A 15,007-nucleotide genomic window follows, 5' to 3' on the forward strand; every position below is an offset into this window, starting at 1 on the left:
AGCGATTGGGGCGCCTGCGCTTGCTCCACGACTCGCTCTCAGGCTCTCTCTCTCTCTGAGCTCACTCTCCATTTTTCTCTCCTTTCTGGGCGCCCCTTTTGTAGGACTCTTTGGAGTGCCTGTCAAGAGTGCCCCTCGGGGTCCCAAATGGGCATAATAATAGTACACGGCGGCTCTGACCAAGACAATAGCAAAATGAACTAGCTATAGGGCAACGTACCCCGCCCCTTTGCACTCCACCTTCCTCGCGCACCCTACCACTCTGTCCCCCTTTTGTTGTGTGATATTTGAAGGCTTGTTTACCTTTTTGTGGACCAAAAATTTGGGACCGCTCATCATTTCCGTTGGAAAGTTCAAATCATTGACAGTGAAACTTCCTTCCTGCCCACCCCATGCATCGTGGAATGGGTGTGTTGTGCGGTTGCGGGCTTGGACTGTAATTGATTTGGGTTCGGAATAGATCTCACCTGAAGAGGGGCCGCCTGCCGCCTGTGATTGACAGCCTGTTGGCCGATGGCTGGCCAGTGGCCATACTCATTTCCTTTACTAAAAAACATGCCTCTGTTTGGTTCTATTTCTTTTTTGCAGCCACGAAATGTATCTTTAACATCAGTTAACGCGAAAGAAGAGAAGCGAAAAAAAAACATCAACAACCTCCAACAACAGCAAGAGGAACAACACAACCCACAGAAGTGCCAAGTTTTTTAAGAGTTGCTCTCTTGGTGCCCATCGGTTTGGGGATCTTTTTTTTTTGTTAATTTTTTTGTGTTCGCTTTTGGAGGGCAGTGGGCGAACAGGCACTGGAACAAGGACGAACACGTAGCGGGCTAAAACAGGAGGGAAAAAAAACGTTGGCCACGGAGGAACACGTACACCTAAGACACCAAGCCGGGACCATACCGCCCCCACTCATCAATATTCGAAAAAGCAATTGAGACGCGAACCATCAGCACCAATTCATCAATTATTCAAAATGACCGAAGACGAAATTCTCTTTGACGATGTCTACGAGCTGTGCGAGGTCATTGGCAAGTAAGTTTCCCCCCTCCTCCCTGTTGCTATTGACGGCTGCCATTATCTCATTATTTGTGTCCTAACATCTGTACCGTCCTCAGCGTCCACATCCTCCTCAAGAAGTGCAAGAAAAAGTTGGCAAACTTCTCCAACAACTTTTGCATTATTCAAAAATTGATGGTACTCTAACGAAATTTCTGTGTTTTGTTTGGTTACGTTACACTCCTGACAGCATCATAGTTGTCCCCCCCCCCAAAGTGGTGGTACGCTATCGTATAGGTTCGTTTTGAGGGGGGGACAACATTTTACATATAGTTTATCAGGTCAAAGTTGACCGAAGCAGCATGAAATTATATTGCAAATAATTCTGTGATTTGTTTTGGCAATAAAAACCATTATGAAGAACTTTTGTGCAGAGCATACAATTTAGGGGGAGTTTTTCTAGGCTGGAATAATTAAAAGCCAACAATTTCTGTGCTGATAAACAATTCGAAAGTTACACATATTTTGGAACAGTGCCAATAATACAGACTTAGAAATATTTCTGTGGCTGCCTCTGAGTGTCCACCTTTTATTGAACATATTTTGTAAATGTTGAGGAAAACTTTATTGGGAATTCCCTTTTATTTTTCAGGGTATACAAAGGTCTCATTATGGCAAATATTTCAAATCAAATCTTTCCCAATATATTTAGACCCCCTAAAATTTCACTTAAATTTCGTCTGAACTACATAATTCTCTCGTTCGGTCTGCTTTCCTTTTTGCAGAGGACCCTTCTCCATTGTGCGACGATGTATACACAGGGAGTCCAACCAGCAGTTTGCTGTTAAAATCGTTGATGTGGCCAAGTTCACAGCGAGTCCAGGACTGAGCACAGCGGGTGAGTGTTCTCATTTTTTTTTTTTGTTCTTTCCAGAGTGGGAGGCGACCTTGTTCGATTTGGCCTGACAGGCTCCGTTTTTGTGTGAATAAATTATAATTAAGCTGCTCAATTATTCAAAATTATGTTGCTGACACACGTGTAGGAGGGCACAGGCCTGGGAACACCAGGCATCTGGCAGCCCAAGATGCCAATTAAAAAGAAATTGCTCAAGTGCAAGGATGCCTGGACCTGGACGTACAGCAGCAGCAGCAGCAGGAGCAGCACTGGGACCTCGTACCAACACCCGGCCATTGACTAAATGATGCATGGCAGGCACATAAGTCAGCGCTAAGTCCATTAGTGCCACTGCCAGCTGGTGTCGGGTGTGGAATGAGCGGGGGGCTGTGTGCTGGCTGCTGGCTGCTGGGTGCTGGCCATACAACTGTTTAGGCTTCCATCTAATGTCAACTAATTGCCGTTTCTCCCTGCCTCCACTCCCATTGCAGATCTGAAGCGCGAGGCCACAATATGTCACATGCTGAAGCATCCGCACATTGTCGAGCTGCTGGAGACCTACAGCTCCGAGGGCATGCTCTACATGGTGTTCGAGTTGTAAGTGCTCCCCTTCCGTACCCTTTCAAACCTTTCAGTTATTTACTTACATTTTCCATTTTTACACATTTGCAGCATGGAGGGCTCCGACCTGTGCTTCGAGGTTGTGCGTCGTGCCGTTGCCGGTTTTGTCTACAGCGAGGCAGTTGCTTGGTGAGCAGGGAATATGTTTTCACACAGCTGTGTGCTATGTGGATGTGTGTGTGTTGCTTCGACTAAGGATGCACCTTTAAGAGGATGCTTCGGATGTGGCATGACAATAAGAGTCTATTTTTTGTTAGCATACTTCTGATAAGCCAAAGCAGCACGTTTTCATCTTATCTTATTGGAAGTGTAATAAATTTACACGTTAATCATTAAATCAAATCCTGAATTGATTTAAATGATATTTAAGCAGAAGTCCAAACAAAAAGAAAATTAATGTATTCACTTCATAAATCCAAGTTTTAAGAAAGTCTTAGGTTGAATATATTCCTGACATTATATGCATTTATTACCGAGAAATGTTTAATATGAAAACTAAACAAGTTAATGGCTTTATAAAAATTTAGAGAACTAGGTTCCTATTCCATTGATAGCTAAACAGAGGAATAGTCCTTCCACCAGCTTCGTATGAAACTTTTGTTAGTTGCCACATCATTTAGCAGCTATATTAAATATGCAATAAATCACTAAAAAATTCCTTAACCGAAACAAACACACAACCATAGTACAAACCCCTCTGTAAGCACTCTATATAACATCATCTGCATATCGTTACAGTCATTATATGCGCCAGATACTGGAGGCGCTCCGATATTGCCATGAGAACGACATACTGCACAGGGACGTGCGTCCTGCCTGTGCCCTGCTCGCCACCGTGGACAACTCGGCGCCAGTGAAGCTTGGTGGCTTCGGTTCGGCCATCCAGTTGCCGGGCACGAGGGAAACCATAGAAACACATGGACGCGTGGGCTGTCCGCACTACATGGCGCCGGAGGTTGTTACGCGGCGCTTGTACGGCAAGGGCTGCGATGTCTGGGGCGCTGGTGTAATGCTGCATGTCCTACTCTCGGGTAGATTGCCCTTTTTGGGCTCCGGGGTGCGACTACAGCAGTCAATAGCGCGTGGCAGGCTCTCGGTGAGTGTCTCAAAAGGATTCATTGGGGGTCGGCGTTCATAGGGCTCACGAATTTAATTCATTTTGCAGTTTGAGGCGCCCGAATGGAAATCAATTTCGGCTAATGCCAAGGATCTAGTCATGAAAATGCTGGCCGCCAATCCACATCACAGACTTTCCATCACCGAGGTGCTCGACCATCCGTGGATACGGGATCGGGACAAACTACAGCGAACACATCTCTCCGAAACGGTGGAGGAATTGAAGCGCTACAATGCGCGACGCAAGCTCAAAGGAGCCGTTCAGGCCATCGCCGGCGGCACCACCATGGATCCCGTTTATGTCACCGATGCGGACAGTAAGTTTTTCCATATGCAGACTTATCTCTTGTCAATTCTAATCAATTTTCTGATCTTGCAGTGCCCATTGCTGGAGCACCGGACGAGTGGGCCGACGAGGAGGCGGGCATCGAAGCCGTTCAGCGCATTTTGGACTGCCTGGACGATATCTATTCGCTGCAGGATGCGCACGTGGATGCGGATGTGATGCGGGATATGCTGCGGGACAGTCGCTTGCATCAGCTGCTGCAGCTCTTTGATCGCATCACATCGACGGTGGTCACGTGCAATGGTCGGGCGCCGGCCGCAGAGGCGGTCACTCGCAGTCGAGATGTGCTGGAGACGCTCTCGTCGACGGGCGGCAGCAGCTCGGTGACCAATAAGTATGCCAAGGATGAGCTGATGCTGCTGCTGGCCGCCCCACACATGCAGGTGAGTGCTCCCCCCTTCCATTATGCTCTTATTTACTTTTACTTTGCCGGACTGCGGCAGGGCATTTTGTGGCAGGCACAGGCTTTATATCGTAATAATCTGCCAATCACGACAAAGCCTTGTTGCTCTTACTCTACTTTTCTCTCTGTCTGTCTCTGTGGTCATATCAATCTCTGTGTGCCACTCAAGGGCTGGCTCTCTACCGAAATTCGTTTCGGCTTAAGCTGAAATAAATTTGAAATGTATTTAGTGCGGGCAAACAAGCAAAAGAGGCAGGCACTATGTACAGTGGCATCATTGCCGGAGCGCAGACCGTCACTAATCCTTTGCCTCAACAGAGACACATCCTCGTACAGAGCTTGCGCTCTCTTGCCCAGGCTCATGGAACAATGCCTGCTAATGCAACCAAATACAAACAATTTAATCAGAATAAACCAAAATGAATTTCGGACGTTGTTGCTGGCTGCTGCTGCTGCTGCAGCAGCAGGAATACGAGTACCAGAAGCCAGCAACATCCGCTACACAGGCACCCCTAAGGCCCCGGTCCATTTCGTTTCATTCGGATCCGGTTTGGGTCCTGGTCTGGTCTGGGTCTGGTCCACCCCCTAAAGGCTTTTTGCGCTGAAAAGTATGCTACACGACTCAAGTGCCATCGTCTCGTTGTGGTACTGCAAAAACCCGAGCGGCCACACAAAAAACATTTAACGATAGCGAAACAGAAAACAGAACAAAAAAAAAACCCAGAAAAATGTAGAAAAAAAGGAGGCGAAAACCGAACAGAATTTTGCATTTGAACGAAATATCAAATATCCTTACGGGCATTAATGAAAAATTACTGACATAGATGATTCCCTTGCGGGGCGCGGCTCCCAGTAAAACTGAATTTAATATGATTCCTGATGGGTTTCAGCTGTTAAATTGTTTACGTAAAATTGCATTTCAGGCACCTTTAAATGGGCAAATAAATGGGGGTGGATAAATATGTCATCATATATATCCCGGTAATCTTTTATTTAAGTGGATTTACATAAATTTGAATGTCCACAAGTTCTGACAGCCCAAAATTAGAGCTAGAATTATGGAATTATAAATCAATTACATGAAAAAACATTTTCGTTGAATGTGTTAAAGAGAAACTTGAAGAAATATCCAAGGGGCTTCATCAAGCTATATCCCATAATTTGCAAGACTTTTCCTTTGAGGTCTTAATTGCTTTACCCCCCTCATAAGCTAGGGTATTAAGAATACTTTTTTCTGGCAAGAGGAAACTTCTGGGTTGTCTGCCTGAGTGTGATATGGGGCACCCAAAATGCTATAACATAACTCTGTGCCATCCACTGTCGTTAATTGCTCCTTGAAGCAGACTACTACACATTTTTTTCTTCTGCCTGCTGCTGCTGATGCTGCTGCTGGGGCATTGGGCGTCTGTTGCCTCTGTGCCTGTGTGCCTCCTTTTATTTATTTTTTGCGCCACTTCAGGACTTGCGCTCGGACTCGGACTCGTACTCTCGGCCTCTGTCTGGCGTCTCATTTTCATAAATCCAGCTACAAACAAAAAAAAAAAAGGAAAAAGGCAAAGAGTGAAAGAAAAATATGAACAACTGCAGCAAAATGCAGGCTCAGGCTAGGAAGGAATGTGTTAATGCTATATACACATCGTGGAGGCTGGGGAATCGTTTTGGTGGCAAGGGTGCGGGTGGGTGGGGGTATGGGGGTGTTGCTACGATAAGAACTGACTGTCCAGGGCTGCAGCAGCAACAGCAACAAGAGTTTGCCCCGGACCTGGTCCAAGCTTGCAGCAAAAGCTTTTTGGTCTCCTCGGGTCTCTCTCTCTTGTTCCCTTCCTTCTCTTCCTTCTCTCTTTGCGCTGCACATTGCAGCAGCAACTGCAGGCCTCCCTCTTCTCTCTCTCTGTCTCTGTTCCCCGCCATCTCTAGCCAAACGGAGCACTCGTGATTGACTTAAACAAAAAGCGCGCACAATTTTCAGTTTAGTTTGCGGCGCAGTCGCCACTAGGGAACGTGCAGCGCCGCGCCGCGCCTCGGATTCGCATTTTGATTTATTTGACACTTGGCCCAGTCATGTGTAAAAGAGGCGGCTAACGAGGCGCCACAATCCCTCACACATACCCATAGCTCCAAAGCAGCCCCCGCCTAAAAGAAACGGTTAGAGCGCTGGAGTTTGTTTTTTGTGTGTGTTCTGGTTCTGGTTTTTTTTTTGGCGGAAAAACCTTCGTCAGGAGTCGTCTATTTCGCTCGCTCTCTGCTGTTCGCTTGACCCAATTAACGGGAGGCTAAACCCGGACCGGGACTCGTAAACGTACCCGTAGTCGTATCTCCGTATAGCCGTATTGCCGTATAGCCGTAGTCGTACCCGGAATCCCGGGTGCCTGTCTCTGGAGTGTTTTAGTGCGTGTCGTTGTGTCAGTGTGCCAATTACGCGCGAGTTTTTCCTCTCGACTGGAGTCGCGCTGTCAGCCACGTGTTTCAGCATCTCAATCCACATGGGAGCAATTGACAAAATGGCAGCCACTGCCACAGCGACAGCTACCGTTGCCGGTCTCTGTAGTGCCACCATCGACGATGATGATGCTGCTGCTGCTTCTGCGGCTGCTGGTGCCGCTCCATGGCGCTGGGGACGAGCCATTGCCCTGCTCATAAATTGGCAGCACAAGAAGATACTACGCCTCCGTCCCAGGCCACAGCTGTCGACTACTACTAGTCTATGCCAGCATAACTCAATTTAAATTCAAATGTGTTTCACCTACTCAAAAACACCAACAAGAACTGGCAACTGGAAACCCAAAAGGAAGTGGCAGGATAAACTCAAAATTAAATGTTGTAGAACAGGAACAAATAATCAAATTATAATATTGATAAGAAAACACGCCAACAACAACAACAACAACAACAACAACAACAAAAACAACTACAGCAACAGCAACAGCAACAGCAAAAAGAACCCAAAGAAGCGTGGAAAGTTTTGAGGGACGGAACCTCCTGCTGAATGGCGGCCAACGATGAGAGGAAGGAGAAAGTGTGTTGTTGCTGTGGCTGCTGCTGCTCCGGATCCAATGCCGCCGTCGTCGTTGCTTTGGGTAATACCGCTTCAGCGCCCCAGCCACATGCCCAACTGGAGGTCTTCCAGTGGATTGGCCTGGAGACGGCCGAGCTGTTGCCCGCATACGTAACCCGCTACTACAACAGTCTGCACCATCAGGTAACAAACCCCCTCATACGCCGCGTGTACCACTGCTGCGGCGATTGCATATGAATACTGGGAACTGGGAGACTGGGAGAATGGGCTATGGCATAGTTTTGGGGGGTGATTGGGGTGGGTCAGTGCTTTTAAAATTTTATTTTTGGATTGTTATTGCTTTTTGTGGCAGGCACCAGCATGCTCCAAGTGCGCTATGTGTGGGTCTGGCTGCTGCTGTGTTGATTTGAGTTGCGGCCAAACTTTGATTAATTTTGTTTACACTTTTATAATTGGGTTTTCAATGGCGGACTATGCATATGGCTATGAAATACAATGAAAAAGTTCTCCCAATGGCGGGACAATCTATTGGGAAATGGGGGTTTTAGGAGGGGAGCACTGAATTAATTAGAAAAATAAATTCAAAGGAAATTTTTAATTTATTAAAGCAGCGGGGAGGCAACAAAAAATAATACTTAAATCCTATCATCGAATAATGCACACGACATGTAAATTGTTCTTGCAATTCTCGGGGGCATTCTCTTTCACAGCATTCACTTGTGCGTCTCGAGTCGAGCACGCTGCATCAAATTATTGCCTAACACTATAAAATAACCCATAGAATCGACTCAATAAGCCACCAAAAAAACTTGCATTTTGCGTGGAAATCTTTGCGACTATCACACTAAAAATAATGATGATCGATGGACTCACCAACAGCAACACCAAATCCTACCTAAGCTCATCACAATTCCTAATGTGTATTCCTAATGTGTGTCCGTGTCCATTTTCGTTGCCATCAAGAAATTGCCACAAGGAGCCATCCTTAAGTAAAATTTCGAGAAGGCATAAAACGATAGCGTTTTTCTATCATTTGTTTATGCTGGTCGTTTTTGCTATTGCTATTGCCATCATTGGTTTATGGCCCCTATCCCCGGTAGACACTCATTGAATATTGGCCAATTGCAATGGCAAAATCAATTTACCAAATGGCCAACAAATTTGCATTTTTGTATGCCATATAGACACATACACAAACAAACACACACTCAGACTCAGACTGGGGGGCACACTCTCTCGGGGGCATGCCACAGCCATAGTCGCTGACGACTATAGTTTTTGGCTCGTTCTGTGGGATGCCATCAGCATTATTACTATGCTCGTTTTACCTTTGACTTGTTTCTGATTTGCTCCGAGTACACAAGGATACGGATACAAGGATGTGCAAGTGTTCATCCTTTTCCCTCTTTCCCCCATGCCTCTATGGCTCGGTCTCTCTCTCTCGCTCACTGTGTGTGTGTGTTATATGACAACTAAACGTGTCAACGAGGCTAAGTAAGCACACCAGCCAACTAGCAGGAACCAGGATCCCCTCACGGCCAACGCTTGTCCCGGCCCACTGACACATTAGGGTTACTCTTTTGGCCGCACACATAAATGTCGGAATTTGTCCTCCGCTCATACCATTGCAGTTGGCATCGTTTTGTATGCTCTACATTAAAGAGCACGTAAAATAAGATATTAACGATAGACCATAGAGCTGGCTGACTAAAGACTGTAGACCCACTAGCAGCGGTGGGCATGACAAAATGTAAATTTCTTTTTGCGTTCGTTTATGCAGATTTTTATAATAAAGAAAAGAAAAAAAAAGAAAAAAAAGAAAAAAAATTAAAAAAAAAAACAAAAATAAGGAAAAAAAAGAAAAAATAAATTGCAAAAAAATGCTTTATGGGATGTAGTTTAGTAATTGTCTACATATGTAGTTACCACAGAACCACTACATATATCATGCCGCTGTCATAAGAACAATGCTTAAATGGCTCACATCTGCAAGGGTATTTAGAGCTTCCTGTGAAGGCTGTAGCTGTACCTTTCATTCCTGTCATTGTTGCTGCTGTTGCTGTTGGCTGTGTTGCAGCCAAATTTGTTGCCACTTCGATGGCATGACAAATTCGTGCCAAATTGCTTTCACTCTCGCTCTCGCTCCTCTGCCTCCACTGCACTGTCGCCTTGCCGCCTTGCCGCCTGTCTCTTTCCTGTGCCCATTCCCATTCTATTGGTCTGTTGCAGGCGCACACACAAAACGCTGGCGACAGCCTCGTGTTAATAGTTTATAGCCAGATGCTATTACCCGAGCTCTGTTCTGCACTGTTCTGTGTTCTGTGTCCTGTTCTGTGTGGGGCCTTGACCTACACTGCGCCTATGGATGTTCGGATCCTTGGGCAAAATGAATTCGCACTTGACAAGGGTGTGTGCGAAAAGGGGGTGTGGGGGGATGCACACCCGTACTTGTACTGTATATTGTGCATTAATTAAAAGCCTGTTATGCTACACATTAAGCTGCTGCGGGTTTGTTGTCCTTGTGCATCAATCGATTGTCAAAATTGCTTTCACTGCATCATTTCACTGGCAGCATATTTAAAAAATTTTGGAACATACTGGAACAAAATTTACAAACCAGAACCAAACTATACCCAAAGTCAAAATGGCAGCCTGAACCTTTCCTTATATTCTTTCAGTGCTACTCTCCCATCTTAGCCACTCGGTCCCATCGCTGTACCTACTGCGACGCCTCCTCTTGCTGGCTCTCTCGCTCACTCCATTTCCAGCAAGCGCTTCATAAATATTTGCTATGCCTCAGCACAGATTCATAACTCATAAAGGGTCTGTCTGTCTGTCCGTTCGTCTCTCTGTTATGCCCCAGCCCTCCACGCCCCTACCCCACACTCTGGCAGTGTGTGTGTTTGCCTGGCCCCAATGGACATCTAGCAAGGGGTCTTGCCACATGTAATTAGGTTGCGGTTTCCTTGCCACCTTCTTTCTGCTGGTTGCTTCCTCTTTTGGCAATGAATCCTTTTTGCATCACACCCACCCGCATGCGGCAGGCAGGCATGCCAGTCGAAATAAGTGGAGTCCAGTTGGGCCTGCCTATCGCTCGCTTTCTAAGTGGGTGTATGTGTGTCTCTGTGTCTGTGTGTGTGTGTGTGTCACCTAGTTTGGCTGGGGCTTTGGGGCAGCAGTACTCCAGTACTCAGCTGCAGCTGCAGCCACCCGCTGATGAGCGCTTGATGATGCTGGCCCGTTATGAGGATGATGATGATGGGGATGATGGGGATGATGATGATGACGCCAGCGTTGGCAATGATTGGGTTAACGACTACGTGGCGCAGACGTTGCGCCATAAATTACGAATATTTGCACGCTCTTGCACGTTACTTGCTGCTCCCGTTAGGCAAACAGCAAAGGCAGCGGGCAGCGCCAGCAGCAGAGGTAGCAACTGCGACAGCGACTGCGATTGGCAATGAGTGAGAAATGTGTTGAGGTGCTAGACGGCAGCTTGGCCCCGCGTGGCGAGTCTGCGCATGCCCGTGGAGTCAAAGCCAAAGCCAAAGCCAGTGTCAGCGCCAGCATCCTGCATCCGAGGCGGCGGCAGATTCAGCAACCAACCAACCCACACAGCCCCAGCTAGTCATCTCGCTTGCACACGCGCCACTGGCGGCTGGCCATCCGTTTCGGAAATTGATTGGGAATCCTGCATTCAGCTAAGAGCAGGAGAGAGCAAAGCTGAGGCTGGATGCTGCTGCTGCTGCTGCTCTTGCTGCTGCTGATATCTGTCGAGTTTAGTCTTGAATTGTGCACCTTGGTGGCTGGTTCTGTGGCAGTGTAACGCGAACCCTTGCCTGGACAGGACGGGTACACAGCAGCAGTAGTAGCAGCAGCAGCAACAGCAGCAGCGGCGGCGGCAGCAGCTAGAGCTTCAACGCTTCGCACACACACACAACGACGGCTGCTGCACACACACATCAACACACAAACACACACAGACGTAGGAGCGAGTGAGTTGCCATACGGCAAATATGAAAAAAAAAATAAGAGGCGAAAAAAACCAACGAAAAAAGTGAACCGAACCCAAGGGGAAAAACTAATGTACAAGAAACGGACGGGGCTGGACCAAGGGGCGGGGGTGGGAAGGGAAACAAGTGCCGTGTCATGATGAAACTTTCTTTACGCAAATTACAAAGTTCCGTTACTTAACAGCTTGCGTCCAGAAATCACTGAAATGAAACAAAAAAAAAATATATAAAAAAAACGAGGCTAGGCAGTTGCGCGCAAAAGTATGCTGCTGCGAAAATGTTGTGCCAGACAAAATTTAAATTGATTTTTGCACGCGAAATGGAGAAAATCGGAAGAGCACACACACACACGCATAGAACACACGCAAATATACTTGGACAAAAGAGTGCGTGGTCGTTTTTGGCGATTGAATCGCTGCTGCTCCACTGCTGATTCCCCCCCACTATCCCCCCTCTTGCTTGCTCTTCTTTAATCTATTTTTTTTTTTTTGCATATTGTCCACTGCTGCTACTCCCGCTTCCCTTTCCCGCTCCCTTGCCCGCTCCCTGTCGCACTCCTTAGGCTATATTTGTGTGTATGTGTGGGAGTTGCTTCCTCTCCCGATTTTTGCATGCCCTACTGCTGCTTCACCCACTCTCCCACTCACCCACTCACTCTCTCTCTGCCGCCTCTGCTGACACACGAGAGCGATAGCGACGTGCTCTCGCATCGTGCTCGTCATCGTCTTCGTGCGAAGCAACAACCGCAAGGGGTGGGGGTGTGGGATAAAGCACAGGGCCAACTGGTTTCAACCGCATTTCCAAATCGATTTGCCAAAAAATTATTATCAATGATTTCACCCACGATTCAATTGAATTAAATTAATCCGATTTATAACGCCTGCGTGTCTATCGTTTTATGTGTGTGTGTGTGTGTGCCAGCCTGTGTTTACTTGTGTGTATGTGTGTGTGTGAAGTGTGAAAACAACAAAAAACTGATGCTTTTCCAAATTCCTAAAAGCAGCAACAAAACCAAAAGCCTAAAAGAAAAAGAACAATAAAATCATGTACTCGTAATTTCCTTATTTACTTTGGCAAAACAAGAAAATTCAACACTCAAAAAACAAGCAGAAAATACAACAACAAAAAACACAAAGCAAACACAACGTGAAACGAATAAAAACAACAACAACAATAACAACATTTCGTTGCAGTAAGTATGAGCAGGCGTCAGCACAAACCCTATAACACCTGAACTCCCCCCCCAGCCAAAAATAATATAACATGGAATTCCCACACAAAAAAAAAAAACAAGAAATAAACTTTGTTACACTTCACCGCTCAGCACAGCATCCCTAACCCCACCAAAAACCTGCAACCCGTAGAAAAGAAAACCCGTTTCCTATGCCATTTCCGTTTGCCTTATCAAAAATGTGTATATATGTATGTATGTATACACAAATATATAGAAGAGGAATAGAAAGCGAAGAGGTAGTAGAAGATTCATTTACTCAGAGCAGAGGCAGCGAAGAGAAACTGCAGCAGCACCAGCAGCAGCAGCGGTCGGACATCAGACATTGAGTCCTTGAAGCGCAGTGGCCACTTCAGGATAGACTGCGGCCAGAGCAACCTAAACCCGACACGACTCGACTCGACTCACCTCACCACAACTCTGAGTATTCATTCAGTTGAGCTTTTTTGAGTTCTTCCCAGCTTATTAGTAGAGATTGTGGTGCTGTGGTTGCACAAAAAAAAAACACAGAAAAGAGCACGACTACTTATAATACACTACGCTTCACTTGGAGAACGATCGTAGAGCAGCTTTTTTAAACATTAAGTCTTGGTTCATTAAGTCAAGTTTTTCGGCGCACAAAAATAATCAAGCTAAGAAAATATAAGAACAAGTCTACATTATAAAGTTCGACATGTATGCTTTGGAGTGTTGGGAAACTTCTGTACAAATGTGTAAGACCCTAGGCAATACTCTAGGAGCCAAAAAAAAAACTTGAACATTCCTCAACCATTCTTTTTATTTTCTTTTTCCGGTTTCGGTTTGACTTTCTCGCTCTCTCTGCCTCCCTCTCTATATATTTTTGTTCATTTCTTCTTTGTTGGTTTTTGAATCTTTTATGAATTGAATTTGGTTATTTTGTTCGCGTATGTTCCGCTGCAAAGTTTCCTTCGCGTCTGCTGCTGTTTGGCTTCCCTAGGCATTCATGTCCTTGCGTGACTTCCTTCCCGACTCGAGGGCGCAACCGTGGCACGTTCTCATTCAATTATGGGGGCGATGTGGATGTGGCATTGGGTGGCAGCAGGCGCCACATTAGCATTCTCCCAGTGCGGCAAACGGAAGATGCGGAAGCCAAACGCAAGCATTTCGGCGCCCTTCGCCCCTTTTACGATGCGAATATTATTTAAGCATTCACAATTCCATTTTAATTTAATTCGATGGCAGCGAGAGCCCTGGGCTCGACTGGGGCCTACTCGAGCTGGCTGCAGACACACTTGGCAGTCAGTGTAAAATTTGTTGAAAACTATTTAGCATAAATAGTCTCCCATTGCGGTCCAGATAGTCACCAGGGAATTCTCAGCCAATGGCTTCTTATAAGCCCACTCCACGAGGTCAGTCTCTCGCACTGTCTTTGCTCCGTTTCAGATTTGCCCTCTCTGTTGCTCTTTATTAGCGCATATAATTTCCTATTTTGCGTTGTTTTTGTTTTTCGTGTATCACAGACTGTTGTTGTTTTTTTGATGTACATTTTTAAGGCTATTTCCCCAAACGATTGCTGTTTGGAGCCCGTTTAGATAAAAGCCAACCCCGCCTATCTGTGCTGCCCCCTTGGGACTGGCACAGGTTTTTATATTGTACATTTTTATTATTTTTATCTGCTAGGCATATAAAACACACATTTTCAGTTGCCTAGACAGTGGCTTTAATTAAAACGAGGCGGGGACGCATCTGTTCCGTTGATTGCTTTCAGGGACAGGGAGTACTCGTGGGAAGTACATATGTACGTGGGGGCGGGCGCAGAGATAGGCGTGTCACTAATTTCAATTCACACAAAAAGGTGTGGGTGCTGCAAGGGATTTAATATCTAATTTATTTGAATTAAATGTAAAAACATTTACCCAACACACTGTGCCCGCGAAAGTATGCTACACAACATTGAAATTCTAACCTCTGACCCCACCCCACCCGCTGGACCAAGCTGTGCTGAGTTGTAAATAGTACACAAAACCTAAACCACATCCCCCCCAACCACAGATATACAGAAAATCTTAAAACAAAAAAACTACTTCCATTCCCAGTCGAATAAATTTCGTTAAATTTTGGGCTTTTCAACAATTTTCTTTTGCAGAACTCGCATGCTATAGAAAATTTCCAAAAAAAAAACGCTAAACCAAACCAAAATCAATTCAAAATTTCCTCTAAAAGTTGCATAAAATAAATTAAAATAAAAAAAAAACACATACACATATAGTGCACACTTGTAAAAATAAAAACTACAATGAAAAAAGGAAATCTTAAAAATAAAAACCGTAATTAATTAAAATTGTGATGAAACAGTTAATTGCATAAAACAAACAAAAAATAGATCTCAAGCATTTAAAAATAGAATAA

The 15,007-nt window shown here is 45.6% G+C and overlaps 1 protein-coding gene across 9 annotated transcripts in view; it reads left to right on the forward strand.

Moving 5' to 3' along the window:
* The first annotated feature begins 627 nt into the window (after positions 1-627).
* Positions 628-15,007, forward strand: part of LOC111073265 (peripheral plasma membrane protein CASK) — a 32,060-nt gene continuing 17,680 nt past the window's right edge. For 7 of the 9 annotated variants that reach the window (XM_022365507.2, XM_022365508.2, XM_022365511.2 and 4 more), the window contains exons 1-7: positions 628-1,032; positions 1,782-1,894; positions 2,383-2,488; positions 2,564-2,641; positions 3,251-3,608; positions 3,678-3,945; positions 4,008-4,357. In XM_022365507.2, the coding sequence (XP_022221199.1) occupies positions 974-1,032; positions 1,782-1,894; positions 2,383-2,488; positions 2,564-2,641; positions 3,251-3,608; positions 3,678-3,945; positions 4,008-4,357 (1,332 nt within the window). In that variant the 5' untranslated portion in view covers positions 628-973. Of the gene's footprint in view, positions 1,033-1,781; positions 1,895-2,382; positions 2,489-2,563; positions 2,642-3,250; positions 3,609-3,677; positions 3,946-4,007; positions 4,358-7,311; positions 7,577-15,007 lie in introns of those variants that run through there. The other 2 variants (XM_022365518.2, XM_041591587.1) reach the window with 2 other exon arrangements.

Source organism: Drosophila obscura, unplaced genomic scaffold (genome assembly GCF_018151105.1).
Source record: "Drosophila obscura isolate BZ-5 IFL unplaced genomic scaffold, ASM1815110v1 contig_150, whole genome shotgun sequence".
NCBI classification, from domain to species: Eukaryota; Metazoa; Arthropoda; class Insecta; order Diptera; family Drosophilidae; genus Drosophila; species Drosophila obscura.